Source organism: Haemaphysalis longicornis, unplaced genomic scaffold, assembly GCF_048455015.1.
Source record: "Haemaphysalis longicornis isolate Haplotype H1 unplaced genomic scaffold, Haemaphysalis longicornis Haplotype H1 scaffold_2, whole genome shotgun sequence".
NCBI classification, from domain to species: domain Eukaryota; kingdom Metazoa; phylum Arthropoda; class Arachnida; order Ixodida; family Ixodidae; genus Haemaphysalis; species Haemaphysalis longicornis.
This window is the reverse complement of record NW_027526295.1, coordinates 223252061-223270896: the sequence shown is the minus strand read 5'-3', so window position 1 is coordinate 223270896 and position 18836 is coordinate 223252061. Positions and strand designations below refer to the sequence as shown.

The following is an 18836-nucleotide window of genomic DNA, read 5'->3' as shown; positions in this document are numbered from 1 at the left end:
TAAACGCTTGTTTGCTATCGAAACATCGGAGCACATAAACAATGGGAGCCAGTGGTAGTCGCAGCGGGCCACAGTCACAGCCAGCCGAAGCCGAAGAGCTTTCGTTGCTTTCGTGAGTTGCGCGGGCTCGGCGGCTGGGAAAGCGCGGGCAGGGGTGTGTATCTGGCATGGATCACGACGTGTAACGTGCGCGTTATTTTTTTCAGCGCGCAGACCAAAGTTAAACAAACCCTTGGCGTGATAAGTTCCGGTACTTGCAGAACATTGGAAGCTATATAATTTTGTCATGGTTGAAAATTCACCTCTCGTTGGCGCGAAACTCACAATCTGCGAGTAAGGGCCAGATAGTTATTACAGGACAAAATTCTGTACCGTTACTCCCAAACGGTAGTAACGCTTAAAAAGTAGGCTTGCAACGTAGAAGTTCAGCTATCAGCTGCCCACCGCCTAGCTGTACAAATACTTCAACTTTCAATGGCGTCGGCATCTCGGCCTAGTCATAGCCGGTAAGTCCTCTCCGAATACCTCTCTATTTAACGGTTTCGTTGCGTAGCAATCAAGCCGCAAGCTCGCGAAAAGCACCGCATTCAGAGTTTGTTTCTATCGCAGTGCACCAAGCAGGAAAAAGGATGGCCCGCGTCAACCGTACAAGCCGTTGGAGAACATGCGAATTTATCTTCACTTCAAGAGTTCTCGGCCTCACACACAGTTCGTCCACGACCTTACAAGTCTTGGAGCTGTAAGAGAGTGCTTGTAGATGGCACTTTTGTTATAGTGTGGTTTCTGTTCCTGGCGTACCGCTGCGTGCCTACCCACACTTCAATTTGTTTTTTTCCAGGTAGTAGAACCTTTCTTCGGGAAAGAGATTACCTGCGTGATCACTGATAAACAAGATCAAAAGACCAGCTGCACACCACAGCAACCCAACTCCGTCGACTCGAGCGGGCAGTCCACCAGCCCGTCGTTTTCTCCTGGGTGGGCAATACTTTCATTTTTTATACGCTCCATAAGCTTGCTGCTTACGACTAAATGTTGCTGCTCATTTTAGGTACTCATTAGGCGCCCCTTCAACATCGGCCTCTCACCCAGTTGACCCAAGAAATATCCTTCGTACGGTAAGTGCGACCTTTAGCCACAGGTGGTGACCATGTTAACCCGGTCTGGCATAGTGCCAGTAACTTGATGGCGCAAATTTCACTTCTGGCTCCCGCGTGTGGCTTTCGTTGCAGCGTGAGCTGCAGCTTTCATCCAGTCTTTGGCAGTAACTAGTTACTAGTAATGCGTTACTGGTAGCTAGTTACTTTTTGTTCACTAACTGTAACTAGTTACTTTTAAGTTATAGGAACTTGTAACTGTAACACTTACTTTTTACATAGTAGCTGTAATGGGAAATACCGTTACAGTTACTTATTTTTTTACAGCGGTGCAGTTTAAGCTTTCCACTGTGTTGTGTTACCAGACAACTATCGTCATTGGCGAAGCACTTGTATTGAGATGTCAGTGCGCGTTAAAGATCCTTAGGTGGTCTAAATTACTTTGTATACAGTCATGTCTCGTTCACATGGACGCCTCCGTTCCCCATAAAAATTGTCCGCCCATACTAAAGAATCAAGGTCAAAACACAAACATTAAGTAATCGTTTCAGCGGCAAACACAGTTTGTTCAGCCAAACAACGAAGAGATATGGGTTTGCATCGATGCCTTCGATCTTACTGTAGTGTCCAGAAAATGCACCGAAGTGGCCATTATGCGTGCCCCCTCTGTTCAAGGTATGCGATATCCATCTCCAAGCCATGGCGACCTTCGCGTCGAGTAACGATTGGTTCGTCTTCTTTATCGGCTGCCTTTGTCGGCTCAGATCTTTCTTTGAGCTGCTGTGACTGTTGAGTGGATCCGCCGACAAGCTTGAGGATCTACTCGTCTCTCACGGGCTTCCAGGCGTTGGTCTCTTCCTATTTCCAAGAAGGCCAATGCTTATTCATCTGGGGTTTTTGCACCCAGCTGTCGAAAAGCTTCATGAAGCGCCACGAGTGGAAGGTCATCCATCCGATCGTCCTCTTCCATGGCAGAACTGTTGACAAGAACTCCTGCGTGCCTCCAGCAGTTTAGTTGTTTAAGGCGTAACCACGTCCCATGCCCTTTTCAACTTTTGAATGCACTACCTCAAGTCAGCAGTCAGTGGTTCGTTGTGTTTGGCACAAGCGATGTAGAGCCGTACAAGTTCACTTCTGTAGTTTGCTTTAACCGCGCGAATAATCTCTGCATCCAAGGGCTGTATGTTACGTCATGTTGGGTGGAAAAAACTTCAGGGTGACATTTTCAAATTTCGCTCGAACTCGGTAGCATGATGTGTTATCAAGCATCAAAACAGCCCTCTTCTCATTCTTCAAGAAGCAGTTGAATCTTGCCAGGAAGCTTTCAAATGTATTTTCCTGTCATCCATTCTTGTTGCAATTGTAAGAGCAATATATGTTGTTCAAACTTCTGGTGTCCTGCCACAGGAATTCGAGCTTGCTGTTGGCTTGATAATCCACTTCTCCGATCCTTTCTTAATTGTGTGCGCCGTCAACGTCTCCATATGACTGCCAAAGTTTTTTTACTGCAGTCTTTCACGTATTGAACAAATGCTGAAGGCATCTCACTTTTGAATCGGCATATTTTTTTGCAGCTGAGCGGAAAGCTTGGCTCGTTTACGCTGACACCAGCCATTGCCTCTGCCGAACAGACCAGAGAAGTGTACAGCCTTGCCTTTTATGCACAGTGAACATTGGCACACACTGTTATCATCCTGTTGTCTTGTCCTGGGCCTAAGAAGTTGCTCTTTCCAGCATACGCCTTGCCGGGCTATCTTGTTTTGTAGGGAAAAGGTGTCACCAAGTCTTCACTACCCTAAAGTGTTGTTCGCTGATCACAAATGTTTTCGACCTAATTCGATGGTGCTGGAAGGAAGAGCATTCTAAGATAAATGCGTGCTTCAGCTTTGTATGCATGCTTTGGCCAACAGTTAATTCCTGGTACGCACTGGGGCCTCCAGGGGCCACCAGTCATTTTTTCTATTTTTTGCTTTGTGGACCTCTGTTAATAATGAGGCAGAAATGCCTGTATTTACCCCCTGTTTCGTCCCCAAAATAGCTGTTCGTAGTCTGGACTGCGGGTTTCTACATTAATGGGGCGGAATGGCAGGGCGAGAAATCGGTCGCCGAAAATTTCATCCATATTCCATATTAATCAGGGTACGCACAGGTCCTTGAAAACCTTGAAAACCCTTGAATTTAGAAGTGTCAATTTCAAGGCCTGGAAAGTCCTGGAATTTTTAAATGGTCCTTGAATACCCTTGATTTTTCCGGAGGGAATCAATGGCCCTACCTTTTCACAAGAATTTAAAGTGTTTGTCATGGATTTTAGGTGTTAACAAATGTAAAGAAACATTGTAACAATCAAGTTTCAGTGTATTGTGTGAAATTACAAGTTTGGTGGATTTTCATTATTACAAGGCAACATTGGGAGCAGGCAGTTGTCAATCCAATCCATATCATGATACAATCCAGTGAAAGCCAGCTTCTGTTCTCTATCAACAAATGTAAAGAAACATTGTAACAATCAAGTTTCAGTGTATTGTGTGAAATTACAAGTTTGGTGGATTTTCATTATTACAAGGCACCATTGGGAGCAGGCAGTTGTCAATCCAATCCATATCATGATACAATCCAGTGAAAGCCAGCTTCTGTTCTCTATCTTGTATCTTCCATCTAGTCCGTGCCTCATACGCTCCATCTACGTTTGCTTTTTCGTGCAAATGGTGGACGTGCACATAGTTCATCCTGCCTTGAAGCAACACCTGCTCCAGCTGATGCTCTTGCAGACAAAACAGGAGATGCAGGCAACATGAACGAAGTTTTGAAATCAAACAGCCTCAGAAAATACAAAGAAAAAAGAAAAACCTGTAAATTCCAGCCATGAAATAAAAAAAATAAAGCTGGGGGAGCATTTACGAACCCGTTAGCACCTATCTAAATGTGCACTAATGTGCTTAGGTATTGTGCAACAAAAAACATTTGCATTGTGTTGGAAAGGTTATAAATAATCCCAGATAAAACATTAGATGGGAACCTTGAAAATGTGTTTTCTGGTCCTTGAAAACCCTTGAATTTTTGCTTTGGAAGCCTATACGAACCCTGATTAATGAGACATGACTGTACCTCCACTGTGGCGAGCCTCATAGCCCAGGTGTAACTTTGTGCTTTTTTTTTTTTTCCTTGCAGTAGACATCACTTTTCCAAGTTATGTTGTACTCCTCAATGTCTGTCTTGTTAAATATGCACATTACCTTTTCGTTTTCACTCATTTTCTGCCACAACTGACAAACATCTCATCTAGCCAGCCTATCTGGGTATCTTTTTATGTTATCCTGCTGTGCGTTTTAATAAGTTGCAGATTAATCTCGGGTGCGGCACATGGAATCGGCATGAAATCTACAGAAAACAGGCCATGTAGCAAGAGCAGGTGTCCTTAAATGCTCGACAGAGTTGTGTAGACAAAATCAACGATGCATGAATCGCCGAACACATGCGGATGGCACCTGTTCAGCTGTTAGAAAGGTGTGGATATTTGCTGCTGGACATTTAGAGCTAAAATTTTCTAATGTAGACACGCTTCAAAACTAATGTAGCAATGCATTGCAAGCGTGCCTAACCTAGTGACGGCATCGGGAACGGCATTTTGAGTGTTGCCATGTTGAAACGCATAACTGATCACAGCCTATTGGGTACTGATAAGGTTAATGCCCCATCAAGATAGAGCTCAAAAACTGCATTTACAATCAATATCTCAGTCTTCGGGGGTTCGAAAGGTAGCGTGAAACTGTTACCATAATATTGATTACACAAGAAAATGCAGATGTCATGTGCATGCTAGCGCTATTTGAAGCACAGTCAGGGCTGGAGTACCATTTTGTGGTTCCATGCGATTTTGCAATATTTTTCGCTGCAGCTATCTCTTGCCACTCGAGTCTTTCCAAGATGAGAACAGATAAGTGTTTGGCAAGATGTTTGCAACAGTGCTGAAATCATTGCTAGCGAACATTAAAAAAGTGGATTGCCACGTTAAACAATGTCCAAAGCACTTGCTAGTGGCTAGCGAGTGCCCTGCATATTTCTTAATTTCATTCTCATCTTTTCGTGTTTGTTGTGTTACAACGTAGCATAGCAAGAGCTCTCTTCTTACCTTGTACAGAGCATACTCTAAGCGGGGGACATTTTCTTGCTTGATTATAGCTATTTGTTATGGTAAGTGGCAAGTGTATTATGCTACCGTAAAGTTACGAAAGAACGCCCATCCGAAGTACAGAGATATTAAGTGAAAAATACGGGATGGGCGACCTTTCGGGTCAGGTGTGAAAAACTAGCAAAAGTGGCCGCACCACCGACCAAAACTGCGGAGATATCAAGAAAACATACTACATGAGTGAACTTTCGGCTCATGTGTGGAAAGGACAAATAAGTGACCGCATCAAGACATGAATAGATAAATCGTGTTTATTTTGTTCTCTCATCGGTGCTAAAGCCATCAATTTTAGGGGGTGGGCGATGTCTTGAGGGTGGGAATTCGCTTGGAACTCTGTGGTGCATAAAATCTTGTTCATTGTGAAGCATGTTCTAATAGTGCATTTCCTTTCTAGGCTAGAGGGCAGGCCCTTGTGCAAAAGGCCATACGAAATGGGGCAAGTATTTCCCAATGGTTTTCTTTTTCTGAGATTTCTATAAGTCTTAATTCTATATTTCACATGCTCATTACAGCCGGTCACATCAGATGTCCTGGAGCTGTGTCGCCAGTGGAAGATCAGAGTGCTGTACTTGAAGGATTTTCTTCCCTGGCTGCATCAGGCCAGGCACAAGGCCCGCCTGAAAAGTGTGAAGAGCGGGAAAGAGAACTCCTCGAAACCGAAACCAAAATCTGATGCTCCACCCCAAAAGCTTGTGGCGCCGTTCATTAAGATAGAAGACGTGAAGGGGTTCGTATCTTCCTGTTTCTCTTTGTTGCAACTACCTTGGAAAGGTTAATCTAGGGCTGGCAGAAGGTTTAAAAAAACGAATTCTGTGCTTTCTCTTTCTTTCGTCTCATTTGGTAGCAATATGAAACGTTGGTTAGCTTCACTACAAAGCGCAAACTGCCTTCCATGTTGTATATGCTGCTTGCGTCGTAATATTTTCGAACAAAGACAAGGCTGTGCAGAAAGCCGACCTCAATGTAGGCATAAACAGAGGCCCATTACAGTGCTGGGCTGGCCTTTCTGTTTTGTCGTTTAGTTATGGAAAAAGTGTGAAAAGAAAAAATATTTTTAAAATTCGCATACTAGAATCACTTATGAGGTCTTCAGTGTTTCTTGCTTCACTTTGCTGCAGGGAGATCGCATAGGACTGCTAAAAGAAAAGTCTCTGCATGTGACTAGGTTAATAAACCAGGGGCTGCAGTCAGTGGCACACTTCGTTGTGAGCATGCCCCCACCCGTGTATAGAACGTGTTTATGCAAGCTTTTTAAGATTATATTTTCCTGGTGCAAGATTATCCTTTCATGCCTGTTCACAAGGGCATATCGAGGCCCTCCGTACTTGTGGATGTCGGAAACATATTGCAAAAGGAGACCCTGATGACATCTCCTGTGTGTTTCGTCTCCTCTCTTATCATTGTTTGCTTCACTATGGAGCAACCTGAGCCCAGCAGTGTTTTGTCTCAAAAAAATAATTGACTGATATTGCACAAGTAGAAGCCTAGCTAATGAAACACAAGAGATTGTTGTATTTATTTGCCATAAATGACTCACTGACAATTTTATGCAACCCTGTTACAGATGCCTGTGTACAGTACCTTTCCTCCTGTTAAGCAAATTTCAGTTTGGTAACTCAGGCACAAAGGCATTGGGAATATGCAAAAAACGCTTCAGAATAATTTTGAGCAAATTAATGTTGCTATTTGTGGCATTTTGAGGTTGTTGGGGGGAAATATTTTCTAGGGGTGTGCAAATATCTTTTTTTTATTATTATTTCGAAGCAAACTGAAATACTTACAACAGTGAAGTTCAAATCTAATTGAATGTTTTCGAATGCGGATACTCAGGAACCGAAGCAATCCTAGCTGATGTGTGGTTGCCTGGAAAAGGAGAAGTTGTACCGCTTGTGGGATTCACGTGTGTCACGCAGCACAGGCTGCCAAAATGCCCACCCATGCATTCGAGCGAGTCAAGCCGTAAGGCCTCGCCCTCGTGAGGCCCTCGCCACGCATGAGAAGACGAAGGAGCACCCAGAACTGGTTTTAATTAATGGTTTTCCACGGTACAGCAACCAGCCGTGGTATAACACTCCTAGTGTTGGGGCAGAGAGCGGGGTACCTGCCGGCCATACGCGTAAAGCCACAAAGTCCGACCACGTGGGCAGGGAATTAGCAGCTGTTGGTCCAGCAGCGTGAGCCACAGAAGCACTGCGGGTGATGGATTCCAGAGATAACCGAAACGGACCACCAGACTGACCAAGCAACCAAAAACAACTCAAATCACCTGCGCAGGCAGGGAGTGCCAAGTCAGAGGGTGCATGCAAATGCGACTCCCGGTACGAAACGCCGAATTCTTGCTGGGGAGAATCTGCGAAGCAAGCTGCATGCACGGTACCTGGCATAGTCGGGGGCTTGGTAGTCTCTCTTGACCATCTTGAGCGAAATAATTAATTTTTAGGGCAGAAGGGAATTTGTGTTTTAGAACTTTTAACACTTCAGCTTGAAATATAGTCGCAACTGCTGTCATGTGGTCTAGACAATCCGAAATGATGGCCAGTGATTTTACACAGACGTCCCCGGTCTCATCTGAACGATGGTATGCCCCAATGGCATTGGCCTGTAGTGTATCATGGCTTGCGTATTTACTGGGGCTGCTTTTTAGCTCTCGCAGGTACTTTGCTTGCGCTTTGCTTATGAAGTGGTGCATCTTGAGATTTTCTGCAGCGTCTAAAAACTGTTTCGAAAATTCGGCAGAACTTGAAATAATTTTTTTGTAGCCTGCAGAAAACACTTGCGGTCTAGTTTTAACATGGAAGTCCTCAACTTTGTCCATATCTAGTGAGCTCTCCAAAGTGCCCAGAAAGGCACTTTTGCTGGAACACGCCTGGCAGAGGCTGCACGTGCAGTCTTCATTGTTGATGTTGCATACGATTACTGACATCAGTCCTTCAGTAGTTTGCCTGAACCCTGCAGCATGAAGCAAAAGTTGGAAGGTTTAGTGCGCCATGCATGTGCAAACTGTGTAGGTGCCACTTCCGCCAGCCAAAACGCAATTTGACTGGCGCAGAAGTGCGTACAAAGGGAGTCTGCACTTTGAGAGCACATATTTTTCCACTCATACAATTTTCGCAGATTTAGTAAGAGCAATCGCTTTTGGTGACTGCATGTTATCTTGGGGGGGAGGGGTGGGGGGGACAGTACAAAACGGAATCGCCCTCATAAAATCTTCTTATTGAAGATTTCACTTCTTTGCTGATGGGGCATCCCGCTTTTCCTTTCTTGGAGGTGTGCCAAGCACCCCGTCCTTGCTTCTAATCCGCATAGCTTCGCGGGCCTGTTGCTCCGAAGCGTGCAGCAAAGTCGCAGGTTGTTTGCAAAAAGAGACTGCCCCGAACAAGTTATCCATACGCTCGTAATTCAATGAACTAAGTGAAAGAATTACAAAGGATTAACAACACCCTTTGTTCGCAACACTGCGGAGGGCCTGAAGATGCATGTGGAACCAAGTTGGCAGCATCATGAGAAACCAACGAAACATGCGATATATCGACTCACGCTGCCGCCGCACCTTTCCACTGCCGCACAGGAACGGTCGTTACAGTGAAGTGGACTTATGGCTCACCGTGTGAGGCCGTGGCTCAATTTTTATATTGAGGCTGATGCTCATTGTAAAAATTAATTTCTCGCTTAAAACATAAAGTACTCCGATTACACTTACTGAAATAAATTTCCTTTGTACCGCTTTAAAATGAGCCTAATCCTGTGTTTTTACATAGACCGCCACAAGTGTAGTAAGCATCTGAACATGAGCAATTTTACAATTTTTTCGAAATTTTTGTCTTCACCGCACTGAAACTGCTTGCTTCCTGGCTCCCATATTTCTCTTCTGCACTTACTGTCAGCAATATAAACAAAGTATGCAGCTACATTGTCTCTAGAAAGGATTTAACAGCTGTAAAAAATGTGTAAAAATCACTGAGGAACGCCACTTTGCTTCACCACAAAGTCTATTTGCAAACACACTAGCAACTGTCAATGCGTTGTAGCAAGGAAGCACGCTTCTCTTTCTATCACCTGGAAATATTTCACTGTGCTCTGTATACTATCTTATTTTTGCTAATTGTTTTTCCCAACGTAGGTTTTCATCACTACCGGGTTTTCGAATTGCTGTAAGAGACAGGAAAAAAAATTCGCCGAAAACCAGCTACGAGAACGAATAGTGTAGGGAAGGGATCAACTGTGAATTTTTATAGTTTAATTGAAGGTGATCGAGCGAACACTCTGGGACGTTTGGCATAGAATGACCAGTTGCATACAGCCTCAGTTTGCGAAATTTTTCGGAAGAAGTTTTATAAGTACTTTTAGTCTATAGGGCCAACACCAGGCAAGTGACGGCTGCAGGCGAAATGCACATGCACTCGCCACTTGCGCCATAGTGCTACATTTGCGACTTGCTGCTACAAGATGCGCCAAAACCACAAAATTGAGGGCAGGTACACCCTTTCCCGGCAGAATTACCCGCCGGGGTTGCCTGTGGCTACTTTTCGCCAAATTGGCAAACTTGAGAGGCCTGTGGGGACCTGAAATCATGACTGGCGACGTGGTGAATTTCTGGCGATTTTTAGCTAAGGACTCTCTCGGTCAAGTCATGGGTTCCAGTCGTTGTTGTGATCCTGGTTCGCTTCTCTCATTGGCTTCTCTTTCTCCATCCGTCTCGACGGCAGTGCAAAGCTGTGTGCGGGATGCGGCGTTGAGGGTTTTTTCTCCGGAGTGGCCTGTTTTGCACGAAGACGGCTGGAAAGTTGAAGTGCAGGCGTTGTGTCGTGCCGTCAATTTGGACTGAAAGCGTCACTTGTGCCTTCACCCAAGACATATTGTACCCCCTAAAACAAGTTTTCTTTATGGTACTCTGCTCCTGTGTGGCTCCAAATTAATATTTTTTTACCCGTGCCAGCTGCTCTGAAAATGGGTTTTTGTGCTGCAAAATGCAGTTTTTTCTGCTCCAAAAGCTGTTGTAGCTGTCCCCCCCCTGCTTACAGTATGACAATTCGAAGGAGCGAGCACCTGACTGGCCCGATGTTCATTGCGAGTTTATTAATGTATAACCGTACAGTGCTTGTTTACAGAAGACTTTGTTTTCTTAAGGTTTTTTTTTTGTTTGTTTGCAATGTAATGGTCGTATTTAGCATTGGCCACCTGTTAGTTTTGGTGGTTTTCTTTAAAATAATTTTCGTATTTCATTGCGGCGGCATGCTCAACTCCATACACATTGCCAAGCGCCTGCAACTATGACTGAACACTAATACAACCTTTGCGAAAGTACCAATTCCGTTCGCGGCATATATGCTGTGCGACTTTGCAGCTTAGGCACGTTCTGAATAAAGTACTTTCATTTTTAAATTTTGGGGAGTTGGAATATTTTGAGTTTTATAATAAAATTTCCATTCAAATCGAATTGAATACCAAATAATTCAATTTGGATTTTTGAAGTCTGAAATATTTGCACACCCTAATATTCACCTTATTCTCCTCGTGCTCTTCTGTCCACGGTCAAGGGCGTCGTATTGGTGAAACAACTGCAATCGCATCTATGCTCTCCTAAATGCGAATTGTCTCTTTGCAGTGCCTTCAAGCCACTTTATAAAAACATGAAGCAGTGGCCAGACGCATCCGAGGACCATCATGAAAAGGCAGCAAAGCGTGCGAATGCTTCTGCTCAGAAACCTTCTACTCCCGCTCATGCAAAAGAAGCTGCCACCGCCCCTCACCAAGAAGGAGAGTCTGCTGCTGCTCTTCCCCTAAAAGGAGCTGCCAATGCCCCTCACGCATGGGGAGGAGGAGATGCTACGGCCCCTCACCTGAGAGGAGAAACAGCCAATGCCCTTCGCTTGAGAGACGAAGCTGCAGTTGCCCCTGTCTTAAAAGGAGACACCGCTGCTGCCTGTCGCCTAATGGGAGAAGCTTCCAATTTCTCTCGCCAAACAGGAAAAAGAGCAGTTGTCCCTCACCTAGAGGAGGAAACAGCCTATGCTCCTTACCCAATGAGAGGAGCCGTCACTTCCACTCGCCTAAAAAGAGAACCTCCTACCGTCTCTCACCTACAAGATAAACCTGCTACAAGCGCTCGACAACACGAGCCTCCTACTGCTTCTCACCTGAAAGGAGTTCCCCTGAGGTACTGTTTTTGAAATAGAAAAAAAAAATTGCATTTCGAAATGACACTAAAGGGCAGACACAAGTTGGCTTTTACCAATTGATGGCAGTGCCATGAACATAGGTGTACCACTTGCGACAGCAGTGCTTGCTTATTTATGCAGAAAACTCCAACAGCGTGAAAACTGGCTGTGCCGCAGTAGGATTTGTATCATCACAAATGGGTAAAAGGGATTGGTCGAGGTTGTCTAAACATTTTTCTGCGTCAAACAGTAATGCGGGTGTATGTAAATGTATGTGAGAACTTCAGCTCTTAAACATTGAGCATGCCCTCTTACTACAACTGGGGGTTAGATTTGTTTCGGCTTTAATTTTGTTCAAATTTTTTGCGTTGTTTAAGTACAGTCAGAAGATGTATGCGAGTGAATGTGAGCTGTTGCCTGTTTCTACTGTCCATGTCTCTCCGTAATCGACAACCTGCAGCAAAACTTTGAAAATACGGGTGACTATGCACCCTGACAGCTGTCAACCCCCTGGTGGGGGAATCACCCGTGTTTTCTAATGCTTTCTAGGCGATCACACTTCCCTTGAACAGCTTTGTAGGTGGTCCCTTTTCACATTGTATGACAAGCTCTTTTGCATCACAGACCAGGGGACAGTAAACAAGAGAAATGCCACATTTAATTATTTATTTTGCCACAAAGAAAGCATTGTTTTCTATTAGACAAAAGCTGGAACAGCTTTGAAGGGGGTGATTTTTCAGTCAAAACGAAGTCGTTTAGCCTACAATCTTCCCTCAATAACAATTCATAGGTACTGCTCTCTCCACATGCCGAAAGTTGTGCTCTTGATTTTTTGCATCAAATTCATGTGAACCTACTGCAATTGCAAAGTTGAAAACCTTGTATCCTGCGAATATTTCTGCAATGCAATCAGTATTCAAAGTTGTATAGAAGTTTATTTGTTGATCTCTTGTTTGTGGCTCTATTGTGTAATTCAACTGGTGTGAGGCTTGATTTTACTGTTCCGTGAAAGCCTGGAGCCACTGCTTAGACGTAAAGCTAGCAAAAAGGGTTGTGCTACATTTGCAGCCTTCTCGCAAACTGCTGCCGTGCAGTCGCAGTGGTTTACAATGCGATTGGATGCTATCTCAGTCTTCGAAATTTATATTTTGGCTTAATTTGCAGTCAATTGTAGCTTTTAGTGTGTGCTCATGGATAGTTTATAGAGGCTAAGTGCGTTCATGATCCAATAATTTCGGCCCTGTAGATTCAGCAGAATGTTGCCACCGACAAAATAGGCAGTGATCACAGGTGCAATTGTTGTAACGTACTACTGAATTTGATCTTCACAGGAAAAGATGCTCTTAAACAAGCTGAACAAGCTTAGAATAATATTGCAAATTTTGGACTTCAGCTAAATTAAGTACGTAATGAGCAAAGTGTAATGTTTTAGTGCAGAATTTACAATTTGCGTAACACAGATAATGCATACTTCCTTCATTTTCTTTACCAGTGCTCATAAACTTTTTTTTTTCCATAACGGGTGCGCAGTGCAAGTATCATAATTTTTAAATTGAACCAGTTGAGTAACACATGTTTCTCTTTGACCCACGAAGACACTTGTGGGGAGCATTGATGTCTGTTATATGTCGTGTGTGTCATAAGCATCAGTAATAATTTCATCCGATGGTTATCCAATTCCTTCATGGCCGAAGGAACCCTTGGTATTGCAGTTCACCAGCTTTGATTTTTTTTTCTCACTTCAATTGGTTTTACTATGTGCATAGGTGGCCAAATACGGAATGGTTTTGCAGTATCCAATCACCTTTTTGCTGATAAATAGGACTTACTCAGTAAAAGCTTGTTAATTCGAACTGCAAGGAAAAGCCGTCTCAGATTGACTTGTTGAAGGTTTGAACTAATTTTAAGTGAAGAACAACAGTACATCACAATTGAGAAGCAGTTAGGGCGTGTCAATTTTAGGCTTGAAAAAGTTTGTGATTGCCTTGAAGGTGAGAGTCAGCACTTTTTGCTTTAACAAGCAGATGTAAAACTAAATGAGAGAATGCGAGATGGTTGGTATTTAATCCGGTTGTGGCTTCTGTGCGGACGGCCGTACTAAAGGCCCATTCACACTTGCAATGGGAGCGACAAAACTGAGCAATGCGCCTGGAGTGACCGCCACATGGGGTGCTCACATTTGCATGCAGTATGAGCGAAGGTGAGAACCTATTTTTGCTTTTCTTGTTATTGTCTCTCGCTTGGAACGGGACTTCACGGGAGCTTTGGTTTCTACATTGCACAGTATCCAGGTGCTATGGCAGCATATGACACCAGGAGCTCTTGCCTCCTCCTTTTGCGTCAAGTGCGATGGCGCAGTGGTGGCCACAAAAATTGGTCGAGACCAATCGTTCTTGTCGCGCAATGAGAGTAACGCCAAGCAACAAGAGCGACAGAAATCGTGTCGCTTCTATTGCTTTTGGTCGCTGCAGTCGCAAGTGTGAGCGGGCCTTAAAGCTTCGTTCTCCTCCGCATAATTGTCACTGGAAGCGTCAGATTTTGTGTGACCTCAACGGCGCTCGCATCCCCATCGACAAAGTCCGCAAAAAATACTTCTAAAATATCTGTAATGGGGGTTTTAGACCTGATCTTACCTTCTCTCTTCATTCTTCTCTACATTCCGCTGGTGGCACACACTCGAGTGTAGGCTGTAGTTGCGTTTCTCTGGCTGCGTGCCAGGCAGCAAGCCACCGACACGCTGGTGCATAGTATGAATTATCGATACATGGAGGATTCTATGTGCGTTCAAATTAACGGCTTTTTCATACATAGGTTTTTATGGAGCTTGGCTGGACTGAATCATACTGCTCGGATTATTCATAAATTCGGATTATTGAAGTTCGAATTTACAAGCTTTCACTGTAATTGATAGCAGTCTTATGTCTGGTATATCTGTGATGTTCTTTCGTAATCAGAAAGAGTTCTTGATGATTGCACTGCCTAACTTCGTGCTGCACATGTGTCATAAGGAGGAAAAAAATAGCTCTAATTTAACCTCTTGCATTCACCTCTTGTATTCCTTTGTAGTTTTGTATGAAACTGCTTTAAAGTTGCCGCTGAAACCTTCTTTTGGCCTTTTTTACACCTGTAGGCTAGACACTGCCAAGGCAACGACTAGAGTCAAGATCACCGAGCAAAAGAAGTTGAATTGCGAAATTTGCAGTTGCTCTTACACTTCCCTGGAAAAGGTGAGTTGATCTCCTTCAACGCTTGAGTGAAACTTGCCCCTGTCGTGTTGCTCATATGGTACCGTTTCTTGACTCGCAGCATATGGAATCCAAAACTCACCGATCCTTCATGGCAAACCCAAAGAACTACACTCCCCTCAGGAAGGTAATAGCGGCACTCCCCTGTGACCTTTTCGTTCATGCAATGCACCCCCTCTCGGAATTCAACAACCAGGACTGGACGGCTCCCTCCACGTCGGGAATCTGTAGTAGCAGAGAAAGCTTGCCTGCGGGATCTAGCAGCAAGCGGCCAAGGTCTCCTCAAGTCATGCTGTCAGTCAAAAAAGAGCGTTCCGATGCAGTCATGCAGTCAGCCTTCAAAGGAACGCTTTCGGCTGTGAGGCACTTAAAGGTTGTGCGGAGAGAACCTGGGACGGAGTTATGTGAGACGGTGTCGGGGGTGAGCAAGACTTCGAGCCAGAAAAAGAGAAGTGCTTCCTTCCCCGAGCTTGAAGCGGAAAGAAGAAAGCGCGCTCTAGCGAGTGTGCGCCGTGGTGACCTCTTCTCCAACTGCGACGACTACGTCCCTCCCAGCTTCTCATCTGACAACAACCGACCAGGGGGTGGCCTGTTGCCCAGCGTGTACAACCCAGCTGGGTGCACGCCTTCGAAGAGTGTTGGCGACTTGTCACACTGTGTATGTGCACCCGCCGACAAGGTGACGAGTGATGCCTCTACGGTTGAGTATTCGTGGACCGACGCGGCGAGTGGGTTGGTCCCAGACTATGACGCATCCCAAATGCACTGTTCTGGAGGATTGGATGCAGACAGTGAGGAGGACAGTTTGTCGCACATTGTGTTCTGTGCCAATTCGGAAGGCTGTGAAGTGGCAAATGAAGTGAACACACCGCATAAATCAAATAGCAATTCTGTTTGTTTAGAAAGTGTCGCTGCACTTGCAAATGCACAAGACTCAAAGACATCATCGTGGTTTTGAGACTCTTCGTTTTGTTGTGTTAATGGTGGTGTTAAGTTAAACTGAGGGTGCTTTAGTCAGGGCGCAATATTTGTGTGGGTCATGGGAGGGCACGTGTAATTTTTTGTCGCGCATGTGTGTTCATTTTTTAAAATGGGTGACTCAAACGTCTTGGCTGCTTTTGTCCTTCGTGGTCTCAAGACTGTTACCACGTGTTTTTTGACGAATGCCCGTTGGGCGTTAATTTATTTTTGGCACACCGTTGTATTTGTAAGTACAAAGTCTTAGGGTAATAAACATGTCGTGTTGTGACTAGTGCAAGTAGCCCCACTTCGGAAGTTGTAGTTATTGGTTTACTTGTTTAATGATAGTAAATATAAGGCTTTCCCATTTTGATTGCTGCACTGTGCACACTTTTTGTGGGCACCTTTTGAAACAGCTAAGAAACACAAAGGATGTCTTTTATCCCCGTGCTGTAAGTGGTACGAAACGGTGCACGTCTCAAAATGGCTTTTGGACATTGCTGGGGTAGAGCTTTGTTGTCCGTACTTTGGAATAAAGGTGCAGTGGCGGTTTCTATGAAGGAAGAGTACAAATGTGGCGTGAAGGGTCTCCACAGGGAAGAAACCTATGAAGGGGCCTTTCCACCCACTTTGGGCATCCTTTGTCACATGCCCAATTACACTTAAGAGCAGGAAGCAATCTTCAGGATGTGTGATGGTGAAAAAATCCAGTGCCCTTCCACTCTGTGAAGAATGCGTTTGCTAAGAGTAAAACGTGATACTATTGGTTTTCTGCCATGATGAACTCTCAAGCCTGTACCACAGTGGCCACACGTGGTAGTACACCCCACAACGAGATACAAGGGTACTCAAAAATGCCACACGGAGACACACTTGTACCTAACTCGGTTACCAGTTTTCCATTCATTCTATCTCTTGAGATGTATGGTGAAAAAATTCAGTGTCCTTACACTCTGTGAAAAAGGATGACCAGCAAAGCTGCGGTGCCTGACCTCAATGTGAGCGACGATACATTTTGACCGGGTGCACTAAGCAGAACGCATGTTTGTAATTTCTGGTTGAGCATACTTCCTGGATAATTATCTGAATGAAACTTTGACGAACTAGAGCTTTATTCCAGTGTACAAACATGGGGCTCTTCGCTTACTTCCCATAGAAGCCCATGTACTGAAAGCAGACTAGAATTCCACAATATTTTCAACTTCACAGTAAACTATGTAATTTTGAAAAGCAAATAAAACTCGGTGAAATGTTAGTCTACTTAGTGGCTAACTGTCATATCATTTGTTTCGGGATAATTTCAATCAAAATTGACTGGTGATTACGATACTCCCTGGTGCAATATTTGGGTGTAGCAGCAGTGCGCTGAGGCAGCGCTTGCTCGTGGGTTCTCTCGACGGCAGCGATGATGAGCCTCTGCATCGGCAGCACAGAGCGAGTCTCGGGAAGGGACCAAAGACTGCGTTTTAAGCAAACGCACATCATAGTCATGTGCATGCCCCCCTTCCATTTTCGCCAAGGGTCGCGCCCTCGAGCGCCTTGTGCGGGCACAGCATACTGCCCCCTCCCCTCCCCCACAGCACACTATCGGAGAGCGCTGTGGTGAACCGCCCTGCCCTCCAATTTTCGCGACTCCTCCTCTGTTTTCTTTCATTGTTCGCTTTTTCTTTCACCTGCCATCGGTCACTCGGTTACGCCGACAACGCGGCTCAGCCCAGAGACGGCCGCCAAAGGGCTGCGCCCTAAAACAAGAATCCGCCTCTTTCACAACCCCACTGCGCATGCGCAATCCCCTAGCGGCCAAGTCCCTAAGCAGTCCGGTAGGGGCAGCAGACGACATTCCCCACAGCTCCTGCACAAGCGGGAAGGGGTCGTGGTTGCATTTACATCGTTTGATTTTTTGTGTGTGCTCGTTGTGCGCGGAACAATGCCCACAACTTGTGCTGCGTTCCGCTGTAACTCGGAGTGCCGAAAAGGGAACGGTGTCGGCTTCTATCGCTTCCCGTCGGCCGCACGCGATCGGCTACGGCGGCTTGCGTCGCTCGCGTCGGCTCGGGTGATGGGAACTTTGGGCTTAGCATCCTGGCGGATATTTGATCGCCGCTATCTGTGCAACTGCGAATGACAATCCGCAACACAACTTTTCACTACACTATCATCCCCTTTCTCGCATGAGGAACTCTATTTAAGCTATAACTGCCGTTTGAGCGATCGGTGACCGAGACGTCTGCGTAGCCTGTTTCGATGCTTCCGCGCAGGTATCGCCATCTCTGGGCCGCTCGGCGCACCGCGCGCCCCGGCGACCGGTCAGCGTAGGCTTGCATCGCGGCAGATGTCTGATCGCCGCTTTTAAAATAAGCCCTGACAACAATCCTTAGCACAATTTTTCACCACACTAACACCTACTTTCTCGCATGTGGAACTTCTTTTTAGCAATCAGATTGATTCAGAAGAGCAGCGACAAGCGCGGTTGCTACCGTGGTCTGCGCCGGTTCGAGCCGCTGAGTGTGCCGAGCTGGCAGGCGCGACCGGCGTGTGCGCGGACTGTTTCCGAAGGCAGAAAACGCTTCACGATTGCTTGCTCTATCCATTTCTTGCGAACAAACGCGCAGAATCTACAAATTCAGCTCAGCGATCATCGTAGTTGACCATGGAGCAAAAGCAGTGGGCGGAGCGACGCCGTCGACGCATCTCATGCGCGCATCGGGCTGTCTCAAATTCACGCGTACGACTAGTCGGGGCGACAGTCGTAACGATCAGTCGCATGCGAATCGCGTGTACCAATCGTACATGTGTCCAGCGCTTAAAGGCATTTTGCGAACTGCCGGCCTTTGTTGAGCTGGCGATCGCACTTCATGCCAGACGACTCCAAGTACTGCTCGCTCTGCTACTCGGACGGCACACGGATCTGTCCGAGATTTCTCTGCCAGCCCTCATTCAGTGATAAGAAGCCGCCTGGTATTATGTGATGACCAGGGGCTGTCATCTTAAGGCGTTATAACACCAACACAGAAGAAAAACTTCGGCTGCTCCTCGCCGTAATGTGGGATTGCCGTGCATACAACGAGAACGCAGCCGGAGGAAACGCCGGCAAACCCTACCACGGCCTCCGCGATCGGCGTCCGGCGGCGCGCCGTTGCTCCGGCCGTCCCATTCGGCGCGTCCCCCAGCAAAAACATGTAATGCGGCT

At 45.6% G+C, this 18836-nt stretch overlaps 1 protein-coding gene across 1 annotated transcript; it reads left to right on the top strand.

Moving 5' to 3' along the window:
• Positions 1-83: 83 nt before the first annotated feature.
• On the top strand, positions 84-15949 carry Chif (DBF4-CDC7 kinase regulatory subunit chiffon). The gene is made up of 9 exons (XM_077699476.1): positions 84-506; positions 610-739; positions 839-975; positions 1049-1115; positions 5678-5719; positions 5796-6010; positions 10889-11440; positions 14572-14668; positions 14748-15949. Exons 1-9 carry the CDS (start codon positions 475-477, stop codon positions 15642-15644), a joined length of 2169 nt encoding a protein of 722 aa, XP_077555602.1. The 5' UTR covers positions 84-474; the 3' UTR covers positions 15645-15949.
• The last annotated feature ends 2887 nt before the right edge of the window (positions 15950-18836 follow it).